We start from the raw sequence: 20,102 nt of genomic DNA, 5'->3' as shown, positions 1-20,102 counted from the left end.
GTGCAACAAATCGTAACCACATTTCCTGCTCCTATTCTATGATTTTGTTGTCATATTTATCGACCTTAGCACCCCAGTTCCATCAAGTTACTATCTTTGGATCCTCTATTTGCCGTCAGATCTGATTGCCTAGTTAAGGTGATCGGTATCGCAAACATGTGCATTGACAATCACGTGTACTGGAGTTCAGAATATTGTTCTAACGCGTCCGTATTCGTTGACAAATTCAATATTGGGACTACAGTACAGTTCGAAACAAATAAGTGTTTGCTATGGAAATTATCATTCATGGTACTATTTTTGTAGGGAAAAGCAAGCTACTACTTAAATAAGTGTGTGATGATTCCTGGTAGCTTTTGAGAGCTAATATAATTTTCAATGTGTATTATGTAAGTTTAGTTTTCGGCATTTACTTCTTACACCATTTTGACCTCTAGATTTTGGATAATAGAAAAATAAAATTTAAATTTTCTTTAAAATTTTAGGAGTATCATAATATGAATATCGTAGCAATACGCTGAATGGGTACGGTAGAGTTTAAATTGAACCTATATTATTTCAAACACGATAGAATTTTCCATATAAACAGAATGTAGGTATACAAACATCTATAGAACTTAATTAAGGAATAACACATGACCCAACTAGAAATATAATTATAATAAAGTACGTTTCAAAGTTTGTTCTTGACAATATAACTTACACAGTAAATCTGGTGACCTGATAAAAACAAACTGTATATTTTCATATACTCAAGTTGATATCTTTAATTTAAAGGTATATTTTGAGTAAATTGACCGCACTTCTGTCAATGGTAGCACATCAAAACACTGATCTATGTGTATTTTAAATATTTTACACAAACAAACACCCTCTATAAGATGGGTAGGCGCTGCCACGTTGGAAATTAGATAAAATTCGTCGTATTTACAAGGGCTGGAGCGAAAGGGTCGGGACTATCTAATTTGATTGCCAAAGGTTAAATTAAAGGTTGATTTGTACAAGTTGTTCGTAGATAGCAACTCAAATTGCTCGATGCCGGGACGAGGGAAGAAAAACAAACGTTCAAGGCTATTTCATATCAATCGATAATATAATACAGATAGGTAGAGTGTCGCTTTTGTGATCCAGATAGTAATATTTGATTAATAACGATCGATTTAGAAAAGAACTGAAAATTGGCGAATTTCAGTATTGAACAAAATCAGTTTGAGGAAAATTAACAGATTGGTTATTGCAGTCTTATAAATCCAATATGAATATACTATAAGTGGCTCTCTTTAGGACTATTGTCTATAGCCACACCGTTTTTATTTTATTCGTTTAGCCAAATGACGTCCACTACTGGACAAAAACTTTTCCCAAGGATTTTTACAATGACTGATCTTGCGCTGCCCGCATTCAGGTGCTTCCTGCGATCTTTATAAGATCGTCGATCCACCGAATGGGAGGGTCTACCCACACTATGTCTTCCGGTCTGTGGTTGCTACTCGAGAACTTTTCTTAACGTGTTTATTTATGAGGTTATTCTTCTCAAAACATACACCCCGATGGGATGATGACTATTGATCCATCTATCTACGGCAATTAGGTCGGCATGAGCCCTGATAATAATATTATTTCTGGATAAAGAAAATAATATTTATGTCAAGCTTATTCCAGGTAATGCGTAGTTATTTCAAAAGGTACTTGAGGAAGCCAAAATTTAAGTTGTTTTTGGTAGAATAGAAGTATTGCTGTGGTATTGCTATCAATGTTTATTTGTATGTCGCAGGGCAAGACTTCAGAAATTCAAATATTTATTTGCGCTTTTATGCAGCAAAAGGTGATGTTAAGTTAGATGCAATTTAGGGTAGTAGGTATATACCATGTACTTACCTGCCCAGTAATTACTTTCGTCTTGTAGAGGCCTAGGTTATAGTGTTAGGGAACAAATATGCAGCATTTAAGATTTTTTTGAGCATCATGTGGCCAGACCTTTATAACGAGGATGAGTATTATCTTCTATCGCCAGCAGTTGTCCGTCTACGTTCCTTTAATACTCCTTTTGAACTAGACGGACTGTGGAATTGAGCTCGTAAACTTGTTTAAACTTCAAAAGGACTTTGCAGCATAAAATCCGCTACAGAGAAACGTAAAGTAGGTTCACGTTCTACGAGAATTTTGCTATACGAATGCGCTTTTTGTTAATTCCTTGGAGAGGTTTTGACCAAGGATTAGTAGCGAATTATTTTGTACTCGTAAGTTATCATAATTGCTTTATCCTTAACTATCATAAAAGTCAGAATGTAAACTTCGACGCGCGCACATTTTCTTCTAACATTTGGGTTGTAATTTCCTTCTATCTTGTTTGTAGTGTCCTTGGGTTGTACCGAGTTCATAACCCTATAACATTATGACAAGGCTCAATGTGACTAGACGGCTTAGGCACAGAATAATAATAAGTACTACGGCTTAGGCTGAGTTGCACCACCTAACTTTAACGGTACTATAACGATAACCGGTTCGTTTTGTATAGAGTTTGACAGATGTTTGACGTTTGTTAAAGTTAAAGTAATATGGGGCCTGGAACCTAGCCTTAAGGTAGGTAAACAATTAAATAAATCATGTCTCCTATACACCAGGAAATAAACATTATGTAGTCACTGTATTCCGTTATATTATGATAAAGCTATCGACATAAACCATCCCCGTCGGAGCTACAACTTGATATCAACGTGTCCATCTCAAGTCGTCGCTCCCTGAGTTATGACGGGATATCCTCCATCTGTCGGGGCCTTATCGTGGTCGCATCTGGTTCAAATTAACGATGTACCCCGACAAATGCTCTCAACTCAAAACACACCTTAAAATTTTAATACTACAGCACAAAATGCAGTTGCAACCCATTTACGCGCGGTAAGCGCCTTTCATCTACTAAACAGATTCGTTTATCGCTCGAATTAATACGTCCCGTTTCGCTGTCGGGATTAATTTTCGAGATGCTTAGCGACTGTCTATGTTGCGTTGCGCTCAAAAGCGAGCAGCGTAAGCAGATTTCAGCGAGCGCTGCAAAAATATTTATCTCTTACAAATGCAAGCGATTCAACCGTCTTAATTAAAGCACCACAATGTTCTTTGAAGTGCGAATTTTATTCTTCATTAATTATAGTGAATATTCTAATTTCAAACGCTGTGAAAATAAGAAAGTCGCTGCTACACTGTAGAGAATTCCTTTTAGGGTGCCGCTTTTCTAGTTCCTTTTCTTTTTGAGTTTGTCGGAATGGCACTGCAGTGAATGTAGGTGGAAGTAAAAGTATAGAACCGCCGCCACTTCACATAATGACTGGGTATGCAATGTAGCTGCCAGAACCTTGGCTCGGCGTATAATTAAAATATGGATTGCGATGTGGCACGTGTTGCTCGGATCCTTTCCAAACTCGCAAAGTTGCGGGTTTTCATATGATATTAAAGGGGGTCCTAAGTGAAGCTGCGGAATAATGAAGAGTGTCGAAGAGTTTGCGTGGTTAAACAGTCTTGGTATGATAATTATAAGGCGGCATGGAAATCTTGATGGTTAATGTAGCGACTACGTATTACTACTTAGCGCCGACTTGACGAGAGATGAACTCTGAATAATCTTTTCGTGGTTATAATATTGAGATATTGCTTGATCTCTCGAGGTAATAAACAAATACATTTAAAAAAAGGCCGTTCATTCTTTAACCGAATTCCTTCCACTGTTGACTGGTGGACAAAGGTCTCACTCACGGATTTCCATAACGACTGGCTCTGCGCTCGACCTGGTAAAAGTCACAGGAGCACGTGGATGCGGGCGTCGCAGGAATGATTGCTGTGTGTGTATTTGGATGATTAGATTATTATGGAAAATGGACTCACGTGAGCAGCTGCGTGGTGTCCTTGTCGATCTTGAAGAGCTTGCGGGCAGTGTAGTCGCTGAACTTGAGGATGGCGCGCGTGATGTCCTGCTTGCGGTCGATGTCGGCTTGGTCCGCGCTTTGCCAGGACTCGATATACACCAGGGACACCCGCGTGTTCAGGGTACGGAAGTACTGGGGACAAAAGATAAGGTTATTACTCAAACTCTTTACTATCATGAAGCCTTTTTCAGGGAATTTAAACACCACCGTCACCTAATCAGAAACGAGGAGATCCGTAAACTAACTAAAGTCGCTGACATAGCCCGAGGGATTAGCAAGCTGAAGTGGCAAGGCAGGGCACATAGTACGCAGAACTGACGGCCGATGGGGCAGCAAGGTTCTGGAGTGAAGGTCACATATGGGAAAGCTCAGCGTAAGACGTCCACCCACAAAGTGAACCGACGACCTCATAAAGGTAGCAGGAAGGCGTTGGATGCAGGCCGCCACCAACCGGCCATTGTGGAAATCATTGGGGGAGGCCTATGTTCAGCAGTGGACGTCCTATGGCTGAAATGATGATGATGATGAATCCAGAAATACTTTGGACTGAAAGTTAATTAAATACCAATCAAAATGAGACCTGAAAGTACAGACACTAAACTAAAACATCGATTTCGCAACCTATCAAGACGACGACCCAACAAGACCCCGAAGGTGTTTTACAAATTCCAAGTCAACTCCAAAAACAAACTTTGGAAGGAATAGAGAGAACTTACACAGATAACAATGGAATTCGAGCACACGCTTGTAACGCTTCAACTTTACGTGTGATTCTTGCTATCTGGAAGTTCGTAAGACTGCATAGTCAATTCGAACAGGATTTTTATTCCCTGCCCATATGTTACGGGAAAGATCTGATATTGTCTGCACTTTGGTAATGTAATGTAAGATGGTTTACTGTAAGTTTGACCCAGTTCCTTAGCTATAAGTTAAAGTATAGACTGAGACTATGTTACTTAAATTGTTTACCCCCGAAGATATTTTCAGAACTTCTGCCATTAAAACTTTACTGCACACACGAAAATACTCCAGTCCAATTGGAAATGAACGTAGAAGACCGACTTCAGTGTTGTCATCAATTATAAATCAAAAAGACACTTATTTTATTTTGCTCGCAATATTTGTCATGTAAAGTAGAGTTTCGTAACCGAATATCGTCAAAATTGTAAATTTATTTTATTTGAGGAGATTCTGATTGTATTTGTTTACCAGCGAGTAAATGAATAATAAATGAATCTAGAACTTTAGGTCCTTTAATATTAAATTGTTACCAAAAGTAAATATTAATAACAATACTGGATCTTTCCTTTGTGCGATAGAACCATTGAATCCTTTGTTTCCCCTATAAAACGAAACATTATTCATTTTCGTATTATTTGAATAACTCAAAGGGCTCATGTGGAATTTCACCATAAATTCCGGGGAGATATGAAAAACTATGCTATAGCGGTCACAGCAGAAGTACATGCAGCAGGAACATTAATTTATCTACCGTAATCATACTTCTTAAATTCGGGCACACCAGCGCCGCCAAGAAAGCCAGGAGTCGGAGTGGTCGCCATGGCCGAAATCAGTCGGATGGATCATCACTTCTTAAATTAACATTTTGTCCCTGTTTTACATTGTACAGAACTTGAGTAGGTAAACTTTAAAATAGTATAAGGAAGGGTATACATAATTACCACGATGAAATTCTATTGTAACATATTTTCTTTTTCGCAATAATATGCGCATTTTCTTGTAAGATCACGTCCCTATTTACTTCAGTGAATGTGACGACGGTTTCAATCAGACGGATAAATATATTTGTTGATGTGAGATGTCGCTACCTAACGAACGAAAACAACAATTAAAAATATTTTTGCATAAAACAAGAGACTTGATGAAAAGTGGATGGAATCCACATAAATAGGCTCATTTCTTAAAAATAACTAGGGCAAGGTAAATTGGAGTTACTAAGCATCCTTCATCTGTGCCCGTGTTCACAATAGGTGCCCGCATACGAGTCGTCCTTCATAAATCAAGGGCTGGCACAAATTAACATTAACCTCAGAGCGGAACTTGTTATTAATCGTGGCTTAATATTACTCTCAAACTTGTGCCGCTATTAATAATAAATTAATATGGTAATGTCTAAATGTCTTAAATTTACATGCTTAAGGCTGAGTTGCACCACCTAACTTTGACCGTAACTATAACGATAACCGGCGATTTTTGTATGGAGTTTTAAAGATATTTGACGTTTGTCAAAGTTTAAGTAAGATGGCAATCCTTAATGACTGATAGTTTTTTAATTGAAACAGTTATCTGGCTTAGCGGTTATCACTATAAGAAGCAAGAAGTTACGAAACGTGGGTTTAGTTGCCTCAAAAAACTACCTTATTTCACAATTTACAGGTGCTTTACGAGTACCTTGGTCGATCTTTGTATTTGTTTCACTTTGAGAACTGGACTTGACGATCAAGGATTAGAAACAAGATTGATTACTCGATTGAAATTGAAATTGTAATTTTGTGTTAGATTTTTTCTCTCTGGCCTTAATTTGAAATAAACAAAAACAATCACCATTTAATAATGATCTAATAATGAAAAAAAAATGGGCAGTTTAAAACTCGTGGATAAAACGACTAAGAAAAAGCTAGTTCAAATAATACCCAGATTTTGAGCCCAACAAACCAGATAAATGGAGTCTAAGAAAGTTTAAATAATTTTTGACTCAACACAAAGATTTAAAAGTTCACTGGTCTGCTGCCAAAACTTAAACTGTTTAAAATTATCAAGTTCCGCAAAACACCAACAATTTGCGATACAAAACGAGAGCGGGTGTTAATAAATTTTTATAATACCCATTTGTGTGTTTGGGAGCAAAATTCAGTGTCTTACCGTGTTTGTTCTGTTTATCCCATTTTCGGCTGGACCTCAAAGTGTCAACCCTAGTGTTATTACAGCTGGGCCCAGTGTAATCCCCACTTTTTATCGCATAGTGGAGAAGTGGTCAGCGGCGTGCCGGTGCTGGTATTGTTCAATTGTGATCCTTATACCTAGGGAAAAAGACTCAAGGGTTTGTACACTCAAGCCCGTTTGTGGGCAGCTAAGCCTCGACTATAACAGCGCATCCAGAGTAAATGTTTATGACGGCAATGGCGCTAGCATCGCACGCTCGCAATTTTATCGCATGATGATTGTGTGCATTTTGTCCCGTACGCGAGGAGCTTTTATTTACGATTTACGTTGAAGTGTTAGTGGCTTGATACTGCTTCCTGCCGATTTTGTTTGCTTAATAAAGTGAACGTGGGCTGTGTACATTGACATCGAGTGGTTTTTGTTGTTGTATGTTTTTTAATTCGTTATCTTGTTATGTCGGCATTAAGCTCGACATTTATTTCTAGCAGAGCTCGATTGTCGTGTTATATCTTTTATCACAGAGAGATTTTATGGAAGCTTGTTTTTATTTGTTCTTTCTTACGATGATGTTAGCCTCGTGCTCATTCTTTTAGGCAAAGAAGTATAAATGAAAATTCAGCGATATTTTGCGGTATGCGAGTAGTACTCATCAGGTCAGCAATGTTGGCGACCTGTCGCGGACGATTTCAGACCGCGTGCTGTCGTTCCTTCTGTTGAACATGGCCTTGTCTATGACGAGCGTGGTCTCGATGCACTTGGTACTCCATCGGGCGCGGTCTCGATGCACTTGGTACTCCATCGGGCGCGGTCTCGATGTACTTAGTAGTCCATCGAGCGTGATTTATAGAAGCTTATTGAATACTCACCAGGTCAGCAATGTTGGCGACCTTGGTGGTACATCGAGGCCGATCTATAGAAGCTTATTGAAAACTCACCAGGTCAGCAATGTTGGCGACCTGTATCGCGTCGTGGACGACCTTAGACCGCGTGCTGCCGTTCCTTCTGTCGAACATGGCCTTGTCGATGACGAGTGTGGTCTCGATGTACTTGGTGGTACATCGAGGGCGATCTATAAAAGCTTATTGAGTACTCACCAGGTCAGCAATGTTGGCGACCTGTATCGCGTCGTGGACGACTTCAGACCGCGTGCTGCCGTTCCTCCTGTCGAACATGGCCTTGTCAATGATGAGCGCGGTCTCGATGTACTTGGTGGTCTCGCGCACGTCGCGCCTGCGTCGATTCAGCGCGCGCAGACCGGACTCGTGCCACCAGCGCCACGCGCGGTCGTCTTTCGAGTGGTTGTTGTCTCTGGAACAAAGTTGATGGATTAATAAGAGATCTATTGAATTTAACGAGGAATCCAGGCTTTGGTGGTTTAAGTGTATTAGGTAGGATTATTATACCAGCTGTAGTTGCGGGTTCGGATCTCATAGGAAACAAATATTGGGGACAAGTATAAGAATTCTGCCTAGAGTCATTAAGGTGTATTATGTTCGATCATATTTATTTTCCAGTTAGATTCCTCAGTACACTTGGTAATTAGTGTAATTAGGTATTGTTGTTTGTTTTTTCTTTCAATACAGAAAAACTTTATTGAAGTGGTTTAATGTCGTATTCATACCTACTGTAAAAAAATCGCTAATGTTACGCAACAAAATATTATTTCACTGGAAGTGTCTCTAATTTTCAGGGTAGTCTCAAGAGTATATGAAATCAAAAAGACCTTATCGAATTAAGATTCTACCTAAAACTCAATCTTAGAGGCAAACATGGAGATGGAAATTTCAGTGTACGTAATTTAATTTCCCTCATCGAACTTCACAAAAACAAAACGGAATTTCGAAAATGCTTAAAGCAGGAAATTATGTTTGGGTATGACCGCGTTCAATTAGAAGATTTCATCCGCTAAATTTTCCAATTATTTCCAAATCCTCAATTAAGAGAACATTTTGTAACTAAAATACAAATACTACGAGCTGCGGTAAATATTTATTTGCTTAAACTGTTTTCCTCAAACATATTTCTTTGAAATTCAACTCAAGGAAAATGCTGGACCGCGTATTTGTAATTGAAAATGGTTTATCCTCTCAAATGTAATTACGCTGCATTTTTCAATATTACACGGGTTCCTTTTCAATTCTGCGAAGCTAGGATTATTAGACATCTTAGGATTACATTGAGTAGGCCCACCGACTTTACATGAGAACTTTTTTTTATCGCACATGTGGTAATATGTAATGAGGGTTTTCGCGATTGAAAAATCCGCCAGATGGCAATACGTAGACGGGAGGTACAAATGCTGCATGATTGGTGGATTTTGACATATCTGTCAATGTCATGTCAAACTTAACCAATCATGCAGCATTTGGACCTCCGGTCTGCGTATTGCCATCTGGCGGATTTTTCAATCGCGAAAACCCTCATTGAGAACTCTACTTTTGTCCGACTTAATCAACTACCAAAAGTAACTCAATAAAAAAGTAAAAGTCATTTTACGTGTCTTTTGTTACATTATTTTCAGGACATTAGGTTGAGCCTACGAAATTCTTACTTGTTATGTTTTACCTACTAGACAATGTACATAATCACAGTTAGTCATAATATTTTGTTCCATCATGTTGGTTCACGCGATTAGGTTTTAAGTACGTACCTACCTATAATATAGCTCCTGAAACATGAGCCCTGAAAGTTATTTCAGACATAAGGCTTTATTGAATCAGATATTCAGAAAGAAAACCATAGACAGGCAGAGGTATGCTCGCGACGCATGGATTCTCAACCGTTTAAAAATATGTTCATTCTGCTCTGTTCAAAGCTCATCCCCGGCGCCTGACACGAAAAAAGAGATTCCATCATTCGATAAAATGATATAAATTTTTAGCAAGTCGATAAAAACTCTTGAGTAATTCCTCCGATCCGTCCCGGCGGAGGAATCCAATGCCACGCGACATTTGCCCCGATCCAGTTTAGAAAAAGCCGCGCATAATTTAGCGCAGGATTAATCCCTTCGGGGATTATTTCTGGGAACAAGATTGGGACGGGCGGGGTGGTATTTGTCAGGTAGTGATGTGCTGTCAGTCATTTGCATCGATTTTTAATCGGGTTACCGTTTGAAGAATTAGGATATTTTAAATGTCATTTATGAGTCAGTTGAGCATATTACTCGTTTGTTAGTAAAAATACATAGTAGGTATAAAAAACTATGTATGGAAAATATTTTTTCAATTTCACGCAAAGCAAAAGATTTAAAATTACATTGATTCAAACAAAAATAAACAGAGAAAAAAACTGATTCGGGAAATATTTTTGATCTGAACCGATAGTGTATACGACTACGTAGTATTTTTGTGACGAAAAACATGTAGTTACGAGTAGGTATGAACAATTTTGGTCATATCATATAATAACCGTTGCTCCCGAGAGTGGCAATAAAAATAATGACTGGTCGAATATTTTTATTGACTTGTGATTTTTACGCATTCGTAAAAAGTAAATTACCGTAAAAGTTTATTTATTTATGATTTTTATAAGATAATTTTGTATATTTTTCTAAACTAATGTTGTATTCGATAGAAAACAACGAACGTTTGTGTCCAAAAAATAATTAGAAATCGATACTTTTCTTCGATTAAGCTATTGATAATGGACCCATCCCTACGCCGGCCGAGGCGAGGCCTTGTTGCCGTGGGAAATGTACAAACAGGAGCCAGTGTTTGTCTGGCTCTTAACATTTGCAATCGTCAACAGAGGCTGTAATTTCAGATTTTCTATTACGAAGTACTAATATTTGGCCAGCGATTCGCCTTTGAAATGCCTTTGAACTTCATTTGGATGATATCCTGTTCCGATTTCTATGATGAGATTATAGATTGTTAGAGTCGCGCCTATTCGGTTCTTTAGAAATGTTGTTTAATAATATTATTTGGCAAACGTTTTGTTTTATTTTTGGAAACTTTTTCATCGTTTAAGCCAAAGGATGCCAAACACTGCTGGACAAAGGTCTCCCACGAGGATTTCCTTTTTTTCTTATTTGAATTTCGTACATTTTCACTTAAGGCTGTAGCAAATTCTGAAGGCATTCTGGAATAGGTACACTATTCTTCTAATTGCCGCATCGCTAAAATTGTTTTATAATTACTTTGTCAAACCCTTTCTAACTACACTTGACCGATTCATGTCACAGTCAAAGAGATGTCTTGATGAACGAAGTCCTTTGAAGGGTCTCTAACGATTTCCCGAAACGGGTGCCGTAGTAACAGCCCATTAGAACAAATTTTATCAATTAACGGTAACCATGTTCCACCCTTGGTGGTCCACTCCGAAAATCAATTGCGATGCGTTCGTCTCTTTCAATCATCATAACGCTGAGAGTGACGGACTTTAAGCCAGTCAGTAGGTAATTAAATCTGACACGTTTAATTTGATCCAATTAACCTGCTTGAGCGGATGTACTTTTATTACACCCATGTCGTTATCAACTATGGGACACTTTACCTTGGTAGACTATAAGCTACGAACAGCTACGAATTATATGAAACGCCATAAAAGTTCAAAACTTTTTGTTTGCTCATACCTCGTTAATCCTAAATACATTTCTACGTAAAGTATAGAAACTTTGGATAATGCCGGGTCCAACGGGTATAACGTGTAATGGAGTGTATCGTGTAATGTAATGGAAATAGTATGGGCAACACTTTATTATGTAATGCTCGTAGCCGTCCACACGTAGAATTCGAGTTACATTACACGTAATCTTTCATTACACATTACACCCGTCTGAATCCGGCTTTACAGTGCAACATTTTGGTAGCATGAAACGACCCTAAAGATGATCTAGGGTAGGGTGACTTTAAAGCTTATTTTCAACCTTTGATTTGACTAGTTTTATAATTGTTTTGCGTAATAGACCCCTGGCTTCGAACCGAGTTTAAACGGAGGTGAAACGTCAAAAGGGCTCATTAAAATGTTCCAACGAATATCAAAGTCGAAATGAAAAAGCAACGCCTTATCTTCGAAAGCGATTGCCTTCGGAGATAGGTCGGATTCTTCGGCGGATTGGATAGATAAAGTTATCTGAAATTTCTTTTGAACGTCACGTTATAAGGGATGTCTTCGGAATACCGAATTAGCTCTCGTATTCTAATTTGGCTTATGTATATGCAGGTGTTTGTGGAGCATTTCGCGGTTCAAAGGGGCGGGGTTTTAATCTCAACGGCAGGAGATTTGATACTTTATGGCGTTCATTATTTTTGTTTTTGAGATAAATAAGTATATTTCACGATATTTTTTTATGCATAACAAAACAGGTATTTGACCGCAATCATACCTGGTGTTGATTGAAATGCAATCATTGGTATCGGCCAATTCCTTATACTATTTTTATCGGCTTGACCAAACGTACGTCTGCGGGGGCTCTATACCTGTGTGGGCAGATCTGAGGACTATGGTTAGTCTTTTACCATTCGTTTTCCCATAATTCTACGGAAACCTTTAGCTGTAAGAAATAATATTCCCTTTGAGCGTCACTGTTGTGCGAATCTTTTGATCCCCCTTTCCCTTCAACCCCCCGTTTTTCATGTCACCTTGCATTGAACTTTTAATCCTGCGGGATGAAATATTGAAAAGAGGGCGATCTAAATGTACAAGTTGGATTTATTTTACAGGATGAGTTTTTTTTTATAAAAAAATACTTAAGAAAAAAATGGGTATGATTCATGCGTCTAAAACGGAATTTCTGTGCATTTAATACCAACGCCATACTTTAAATACTACCTAGGTACCCACATTTATTATACACACGAAGAAAATGTTGGCACTTTATAAAAAAATCAAGAAGTTTTTGACAATTTCTGTAACATGTTTATCTCACGGGAAAATATCAAATTAAAACCGAGTTCAAAATGTCCATTTTTATGGAAAAGTTGTTTTAAAACTAATATTTATGTTAACCTCAGAAACGGTTCAGTTGGTTCTAATAAACATCGACAAATCCATGCATCGCGATACACAAGCCGGGGTCATTACGAAGAATCGGCATTGTGCTGAGCCCTGGCACTTATAGCTCATAAATCATTCAGCCGAACCCAATTTGCTGCCGGCTGATGAAAAGGCCCTACACGAAGGGAAATCCCCGTGGAATATCGGGAATTCTGACGTACTACGGATCAGGCTAGGTATAATTTTTTGTTGCAAACTCGGCTCTATTACAATAGCATAAGAATCTATAGTATTTAGCTTGATATGCTGTCGTCTGTATAAGCTTGTGAACCGCAAATGTGAGCGGTAATTTTTGACCTAGATTCAGTCTTAATGAATGTAGCAAAAATAGTAAGTTTAGTCAGTCCGTACTTACTTTGCATATAAGAGTCCTATGAATAGAACCATAAATTATAATAATAGAACGGCATAAATTAAGCATATTAAACTGAAACACTGAAAAATAGCTTGCAATTTTTTTCAAATAAAAAAAATAGCGAAACTTTTTGTAGATTGTTTATTTCTGAAAACTGTAATGCTTTAGGTAGCACCTAGTTTGTAAGCCACGTTTTTGTGTTTTCAAGCAACGAATATTATTTGAGTTGCTCAAATAACAATCTTTTTTAGTTGTCTGGCAGTGGTACTTTTTTTGGCATTATTACAATCGACTGCAACCTACCCTATCTTTTCCATTACAAATGCCATCATTGGTTGAATGCCATCATTCGATTTAAGTGAAAGACGTCAAAGACGGTTGACGTCTTTCACTTAAATTTAATTCAGCTCCAAATGAAAGCAAAGCAGCATCACATCTAGCGCACACGGTATCCGGGTCAAGTGTGATCCGGTCCGGGCAAGAGCAACTGCTAAAGCGGGCGTTGTTGCCGTTACACAGGCATGTTTGGTGCACATACGTAATCTAGAACATTTTATTTCCTCAATAAGTATTCTGTTTTATTCTAATACTAGCGGCCGCCCGCGACTTCATACGCATGGATCCCGTTTTACCCCTTAGGGGTTGAATTTTGCAAAATCCTGTCTTAGTCAGCTCCTACGTTCTAAAAGGAACCCTCATGCAAAATTTGAGACTTCTACACTTGTAGTTTCTAACATTTCGTGATAAGTGAGTCAGTCAATCAGTGACCTTTCGCTTTTATAGATTTGGCTGCCGTGAAGAACAAATTATCCATTCGGGCTATTGTACTCGTAAATCTCGCCTTTTTCCGTTACGCAAACCATAAAAGCAAAATTCAAAACAACCGTCGCGTCAGCTGTTTTTATCCGGACAGGACAAAAATGTCAGTATCCCTAAAAAGAAGGGTAGAATACAGGCCAATTTATAAGAACTGGATCACGCCTATATTTTTCGACAAATTTTTAAGCTTTCGAGAGTAAGTACAAGTAATTTGATAGTCGTTTTATTTCCGACTAGAGCCTTCAATTTGTTACCACCATTTGTTTGGTAGCGACAAAATACGAAATGGCCGTGAGAAAATCGCCTTTCATTTCTCAACGAATTGCTCTCTACCTTTCATCAAATCTAATTCAGCTCCAAATGAAAGCAAATAAGCTGGATCTAGCTCACGGCGGTATCCGGGTCAAGTGTGACCCGGCCCGGTCAAGAGCAACCGGGCCGGATTTAAGCAGTTGGCGCCGGTTGTCCCGATGCCGCATTATGCATGCACATGTAGAGTTGCATCGGGGGTTAGCGCCGGCGATTCTGATGTGCCCGTTCCTAAACTAAACTAATTTTAAACTCATTTGCAAATGAAAATGATTTTATTTTATACAGCTTTTGTCCGCGCGATGTTTCTCAGACAAATACCGACATACTTGACACTTATCATTGTAATTTGTTCCATTAACTCAATAACGCTACAAGTTATAGCCGAACTGAAATGTGTAACTGACTAACTGTGTACTTTCATCAAAATCCATTCAGCCGTTTTTGTGTTAAAGAGTAACAGACAACCATTCTCACAGTTTTAAATTTATAATATTAGTAGGATTTTTATTTTTCTCTCCAATTTCAACGCATTGACAATGCTCAAGTTGCTTTTTCGCTGCGTAGAAATTTTTAAAAAGTTGAGCAGTTTCCACAGAAGAATCTTTGTTGAATTTTAAAACTATTTGTTACATTGAAAACAAAAAAGCACTGTCGGTAAATCATATAACTTGGCAAGTTATTAATCAGCTGCCCTGACAGTGGCTGAGTAATGCAGCGCCAGCGGACTTCTAGCTCGCTTTTTTGTCGCCAGTCGAAGGTAACACTCTAATGAAACCTATTACGAACTTTCAGACTTGATTTAGTATTGAAGGCGAGCTGGAAATTCAGTCTAATTACAGATAAGGTGTCTGTAAGGAAGCAGGACATGCTTGCTTGTCATCATTCATTTTATATTCAAACCCTCCTTTGAATACTTTATGATTCATTATTCAAGGTTTTCGATCTTCTTTTATAAGTTCTGTTCTTTAATATTAATGGTGGAATTATCGAGCTTTGGATAGGTACACAAGGGACCCAAATATGATAAACAAACACTCTACTTACGTGACGCTATAAGATATGTTTCCCTAGATTAATAAATAAATCTAGGTCCTAGGATATTTCAGTACCGTATCATAAGACATTTCAGTATAGTTCAGATTCATAATAGTTTGGTACAAGCTTTAGACCAAATCACTCAAGAATAGTTTTAGACATGTTTTTAGTCGAATATATCAATCTTTCAGAGGCTTCAATCATCATGGAATTAGTGTCCATGTTTAGATGATACTTCCATGTCTTGTCAATTACGAAACGGGCCTTATTGTCTCATACGATCGCGTATTTCCAAACAGATGCCGTTATATTTACAGTTAACCGTGCCCAAACAATCAAGAACATCGGTATTTGGTATTTAGTAATAGTGACCGAGCGTTAATCGGATCAGTTGTCGGACATGTGTGCGTAAACATCAGCCGACCTTATTGTTTAGCTTTGGCCTGGAATCACAAACAATAATTAGTCGACTGGTTACCTATCATGGAACTATTATTGGACTAAACCTGTTTCTAATGAGAACAGATTTCAAAGAATAAATCAATACTAGAACCCTGTTTCTACACTTGCTAATAACTAATTACCTATCTGATAATCTACTTCGTTTTACAGGTCTCTAGAATAGAGGGGCATAGAGAGATGTAACTGGTAAGCAGCCACCTTTTCTGGTATATTGCTTAGCATTGCTAGGTGGTATCAAATGGCCGTGCTAGATCTCTCTATTGACTCAAAAACTGCATGAAATTTAAAAATTGCGCTCCTAAATCAAAACTCTACCTCACCGGCATTGATTGATTGAGAGCATCGCAAATAAATGCAAAACCGGGGGCACATAATAATCGGGTGGTTCGACGAACAAAAAGCTTACTCGGCCGGATTACCGGAAAAGTTTCATTTGGGGACCCGGTCGTGGCAGAATCCGGCGCATCAGCGACCGGGCCTAATCCACCTTAAGACGGATATAAAGGCGCCAGGTTTCAAATAACGTGTCCCTGCTGATTCTGGAGGTGGAAGGAATTAAGAATTGTGATAATTTTATGCGGAAGATGTCTTCCTTGCAATTAGGAAATTGAAGTGTCCTTTGTTGGTTTCGTTCGTTCGTTTCAGCCAAATGACGTCCACTGCTGGACAAAGGCCTCCTCCAAGGTTTTCCACAATGCACGGTCCTGCGCTGTCCGCATCCAGGCTCTTCCCGCGACCTTTACCAGATCGTCGGTCCACCTAGTAGGAGGCCTGCCCACGCTACGTCTTCCAGCCCGTAATTGCTAAAATCAAGTGGCAGTGGGCGGGGCACATAGCTCGTAGAGACGATGGCCGTTGGGGCAGAAAAGTTCCTTTGTTGGTTTAGTTAGAAGTAATAAAGTTTTTGATCATTCATCAAGATAATGAATGTAGTTTTCTAACGTCAGTTATAGTTATTATTATTTATAGTTATTTAGATTGCATCTTTACTAGATCTAACTCGTTCGTTCGTTTCAGCCAAATGATGTCCACTTTTGAGCAAAGGCCTCCCCCAAGGATTTCCACAGCGCCCTGTGCTGCCGAAATCCAGGTGCTTCCCGCGACTTAACCAAACTAGGTCTTAACTTATTCATGTAAAAATAATGTTCACGAAAGTGCCAGTAATAAAGTGAATAAACTTGTTGTTTAATTAACTGGAAACATTTAAAAAGATCCTATTTCGGACTCGGATTCAGTAGTAAAATGTTCAACTACGAGTATAACAGTCCCGAATGTCCCGAGCGATTTAATAAAAGAAAGTCTATAGTAGTTAACTGTAATTAGTGTTGGATAAGGATGAAATTTTATCTAAATGTATCGATACTTTTACTCGATACGGTGTAGTAGGTATATAGAATCGATGAATTTTGTAATGCTTTTGGTTAGATATGACAAATAAAAACCCAATTAAGATTTAAAAAGTCGGCTCTTTATAGATACTAATTTTCAAGATATTCATTAAAGATTTCAAGAACTAATAATTCCTATAAGAGAGATATACAACGTTACCCATAAGACCTATCCATTTGTTTTATTATCATTTTGACTAAATAAGATGCAAAAAAACCTTTGTATGTACGTAAAAAAATGTACTACGTCAGACCAGATAAGTAAAATCAAGGCGTAGAGGTACGCGTAACTCGTATACTCGTATAGATTCGAATTCTTTGGATCGATACCTACTTCGAAAAGTATCGAGTTACTCCACCGTTTCATCCCTAGATCGGGGAGTCGGCAGAAAACAAAAGTTCATTAGCTTCATTTAAATGTACGGTAGTCCGCTCGTTTGCGAACGATTTCACAATCAGAACGGTTCGGGCCACTTTTTGTTGCGGAATGGGATTGTTATGTTCTGTGTTAACGCCAATTACCATGTTCTTTACTAAGAACAGCTTTATTATATGACTCATTTATAAAATGAAATTCGCTGTTAAACATTTGCTTCGTCAGAGATTCGAACCCCCAGTTGATGCTTTTGAAGTCTGAAACAAAGCTGCTAAGAAGGAACTAAGAACGTAGATTTAGGCTGAGTTGTACCACCTACCTTTGACCGTAACTATAACGATAACCGGTGTATTTTGTATGGAGTTTACAAATTTTTGACGTTTGTTAAAGTCAAAGCAAGATGGTGCAACTCAGCTTTAGTCAATTTTTAAAGTGATGATTTAATGACAGTGTATTGAAACGACATTATGTTCTTAAAGGTCTATATGAAGCTTTTATAAAGAAGTTGTATCTTACAAATAGTTGGTTCATTCCGCAATTTTCTGGCACCGATTGCAATATTAATATCAGCAGTTGACGTCCTGTACAATCCGGTCATAGAGGTAGCTGGGGTAGCTGGAAAGCGCTGGACGCAAGCCGCTACCAATCGAGTAACATGGAAAGCATTGGGGGAGGCCTATGTTCAGCAGTGGACGTCCTATGGCTGAGATGATGATGATGATGATAATGATGACAATCCCGTCAAGTTAACTGAGCACCTGGCTGGAAGGAGACTCTTCCTCGCATTGATCCGCACACCTCCCCGCGTTCGCCCCGTCCGTACCAGATCGTCGATGTGACGTCAGGAATCCAGGTGCACAGTTTACGTGACCGGGTTTGTGGCTAGAATGATGATGTTGATAAAAATAATAATAAAAAATCTACTCACATGGTCCCAGGGTCATCACCGAGCGGCTCTTCCACGAACGACACGTGCTTTTGGCGGCGGTTCTTGGGCCGGAACTCGAGCTTGTTGGCGCAGCCCTTGTTCGCCTTGGTCCGCGCCTCGAATATCACATGTGGGTGCTTCTGCTGGAACGAACCGGAAGACGTTTTCTTATTAGTTCTGGTGTTTGTAACTGGTTATTGCTTAAATAGTAAGGTAATGGAAATAGGGGATCAGACACCACTAGTTCATGAGGGCTATCATTTTCACAACGTAACAGTTGGCACCACTGGCGAGTGACACCTTACACTACAGTGGTGCCATCCTTGTAAATCCTATCGCTTCAGCGCTTATTAGTTGGCATCACAGTTTTAGCCACTATAGAAACAGGACCTTACTCTATAATGGCGCCAACTGATGAGCGCCAAAACACTGACGTCTCTTGACGATCTCTCAATAGCGAGTTAATATAGAAACTATTGGTAGAATACATTTTCAGCTGTTTTAGTATTTTTTATTCAGTTCAAGTAATTCTTTTTGAATAGTGTCCGATCCTCCATTTCGACAGGTTTATTTAAAAGATCACGGTCAATTTGAGCAATACAAATACCCAAAGGAATTTATCTAATACATAATAATAAATCACATCAAGACACAAATTAAAAGATTTTGAAATTGTTTTTACGTTGAGATCTAAAATAAATCTATTCGAATGATATAATTCCTGAATTATACCCAAACGGTCAGTGGCGAAGGTTCCATTATTTTAATAACATCCTCCCCAATAAACTTAGTCAACAAAAACCTTTTCAGGGCCCAAAAAGATTTAATATTCCAATATTAAATAAAAGCTGAATGGGGTTACTCGTGTGTGTTGAGGTGTACTTATTTTCGGCCGAATTTAAATTACAGACTTATGTAATGACTTATCGTGAATTCCAATTTTGAGTTCCATTGTCACGGGATTGTCCATTTTGAGGGAATATTTTTAAATAATGCTGGGGACACATTGCGAGTTTTCAAGGTTTCTTCTGATTGTTGTTGAACTTGTATCAGGTCAAATATCTAAGGCAGATAAAGTTTGATACTATATATAGTGAAAGAGAATAAGAAAAGGCCATGGTTTTTTCATGTATGTCGATATTTCAGGCTTTATGAGTCACCATATCATAGGTGACTCCATGTTACGAACGGTCCTTTGCCCTTAGTCTAAAACTCATATTTCTTATTGTATAAGGTTACAATTCGTTGCAATTAAACTTGCAATTAAGTATGCTGGATGTAAGGATATAAAGCTTTTTACAATTTCTGTGTCCTAATTGAGAAAATAAGGATCGAACCTAGCAGCCCCGGAACACGGGAGTCAATTACCACTAGAACACGGCGTTATTGATTGCCATAACGTACTTAATCGTGAGCACTACGCCTTTTTAAGCTGATAAAACAAAAGGCTAATCTTAGACGCTCTCGAGGGAGACTTAAGCGCGGGCTAGTTACTAATGAAATTTGAACTTAATTTTCAGTGAGTTAGGTTTGCTTTCCGATGACAGGCGATTTGATTAGCCAGACGTTCTAGGCGACCTTCGAGACGAGGGCCGAGGCTGAGGGC

At 38.6% G+C, this 20,102-nt stretch overlaps 1 protein-coding gene across 1 annotated transcript in view; it reads right to left on the bottom strand.

Annotated features, from left to right (window-relative positions):
* LOC135072104 (disintegrin and metalloproteinase domain-containing protein 11-like) overlaps positions 1–20,102 on the bottom strand; it is a 233,334-nt gene that overhangs the window by 20,661 nt on the left and 192,571 nt on the right. Inside the window, exons 6-8 of the mRNA XM_063966056.1 lie at positions 18,497–18,636; positions 7,919–8,132; positions 3,880–4,052 (exon numbers count right to left, since the gene is read on the bottom strand). Of these exons, the coding sequence (XP_063822126.1) occupies positions 3,880–4,052; positions 7,919–8,132; positions 18,497–18,636 (527 nt within the window). The remainder of the gene's footprint in view (positions 1–3,879; positions 4,053–7,918; positions 8,133–18,496; positions 18,637–20,102) is intronic.

Source organism: Ostrinia nubilalis, chromosome 5 (genome assembly GCF_963855985.1).
Source record: "Ostrinia nubilalis chromosome 5, ilOstNubi1.1, whole genome shotgun sequence".
Classification (NCBI taxonomy): Eukaryota; Metazoa; Arthropoda; class Insecta; order Lepidoptera; family Crambidae; genus Ostrinia; species Ostrinia nubilalis.
This window is presented reverse-complemented; position numbering and strand designations above follow the sequence as displayed.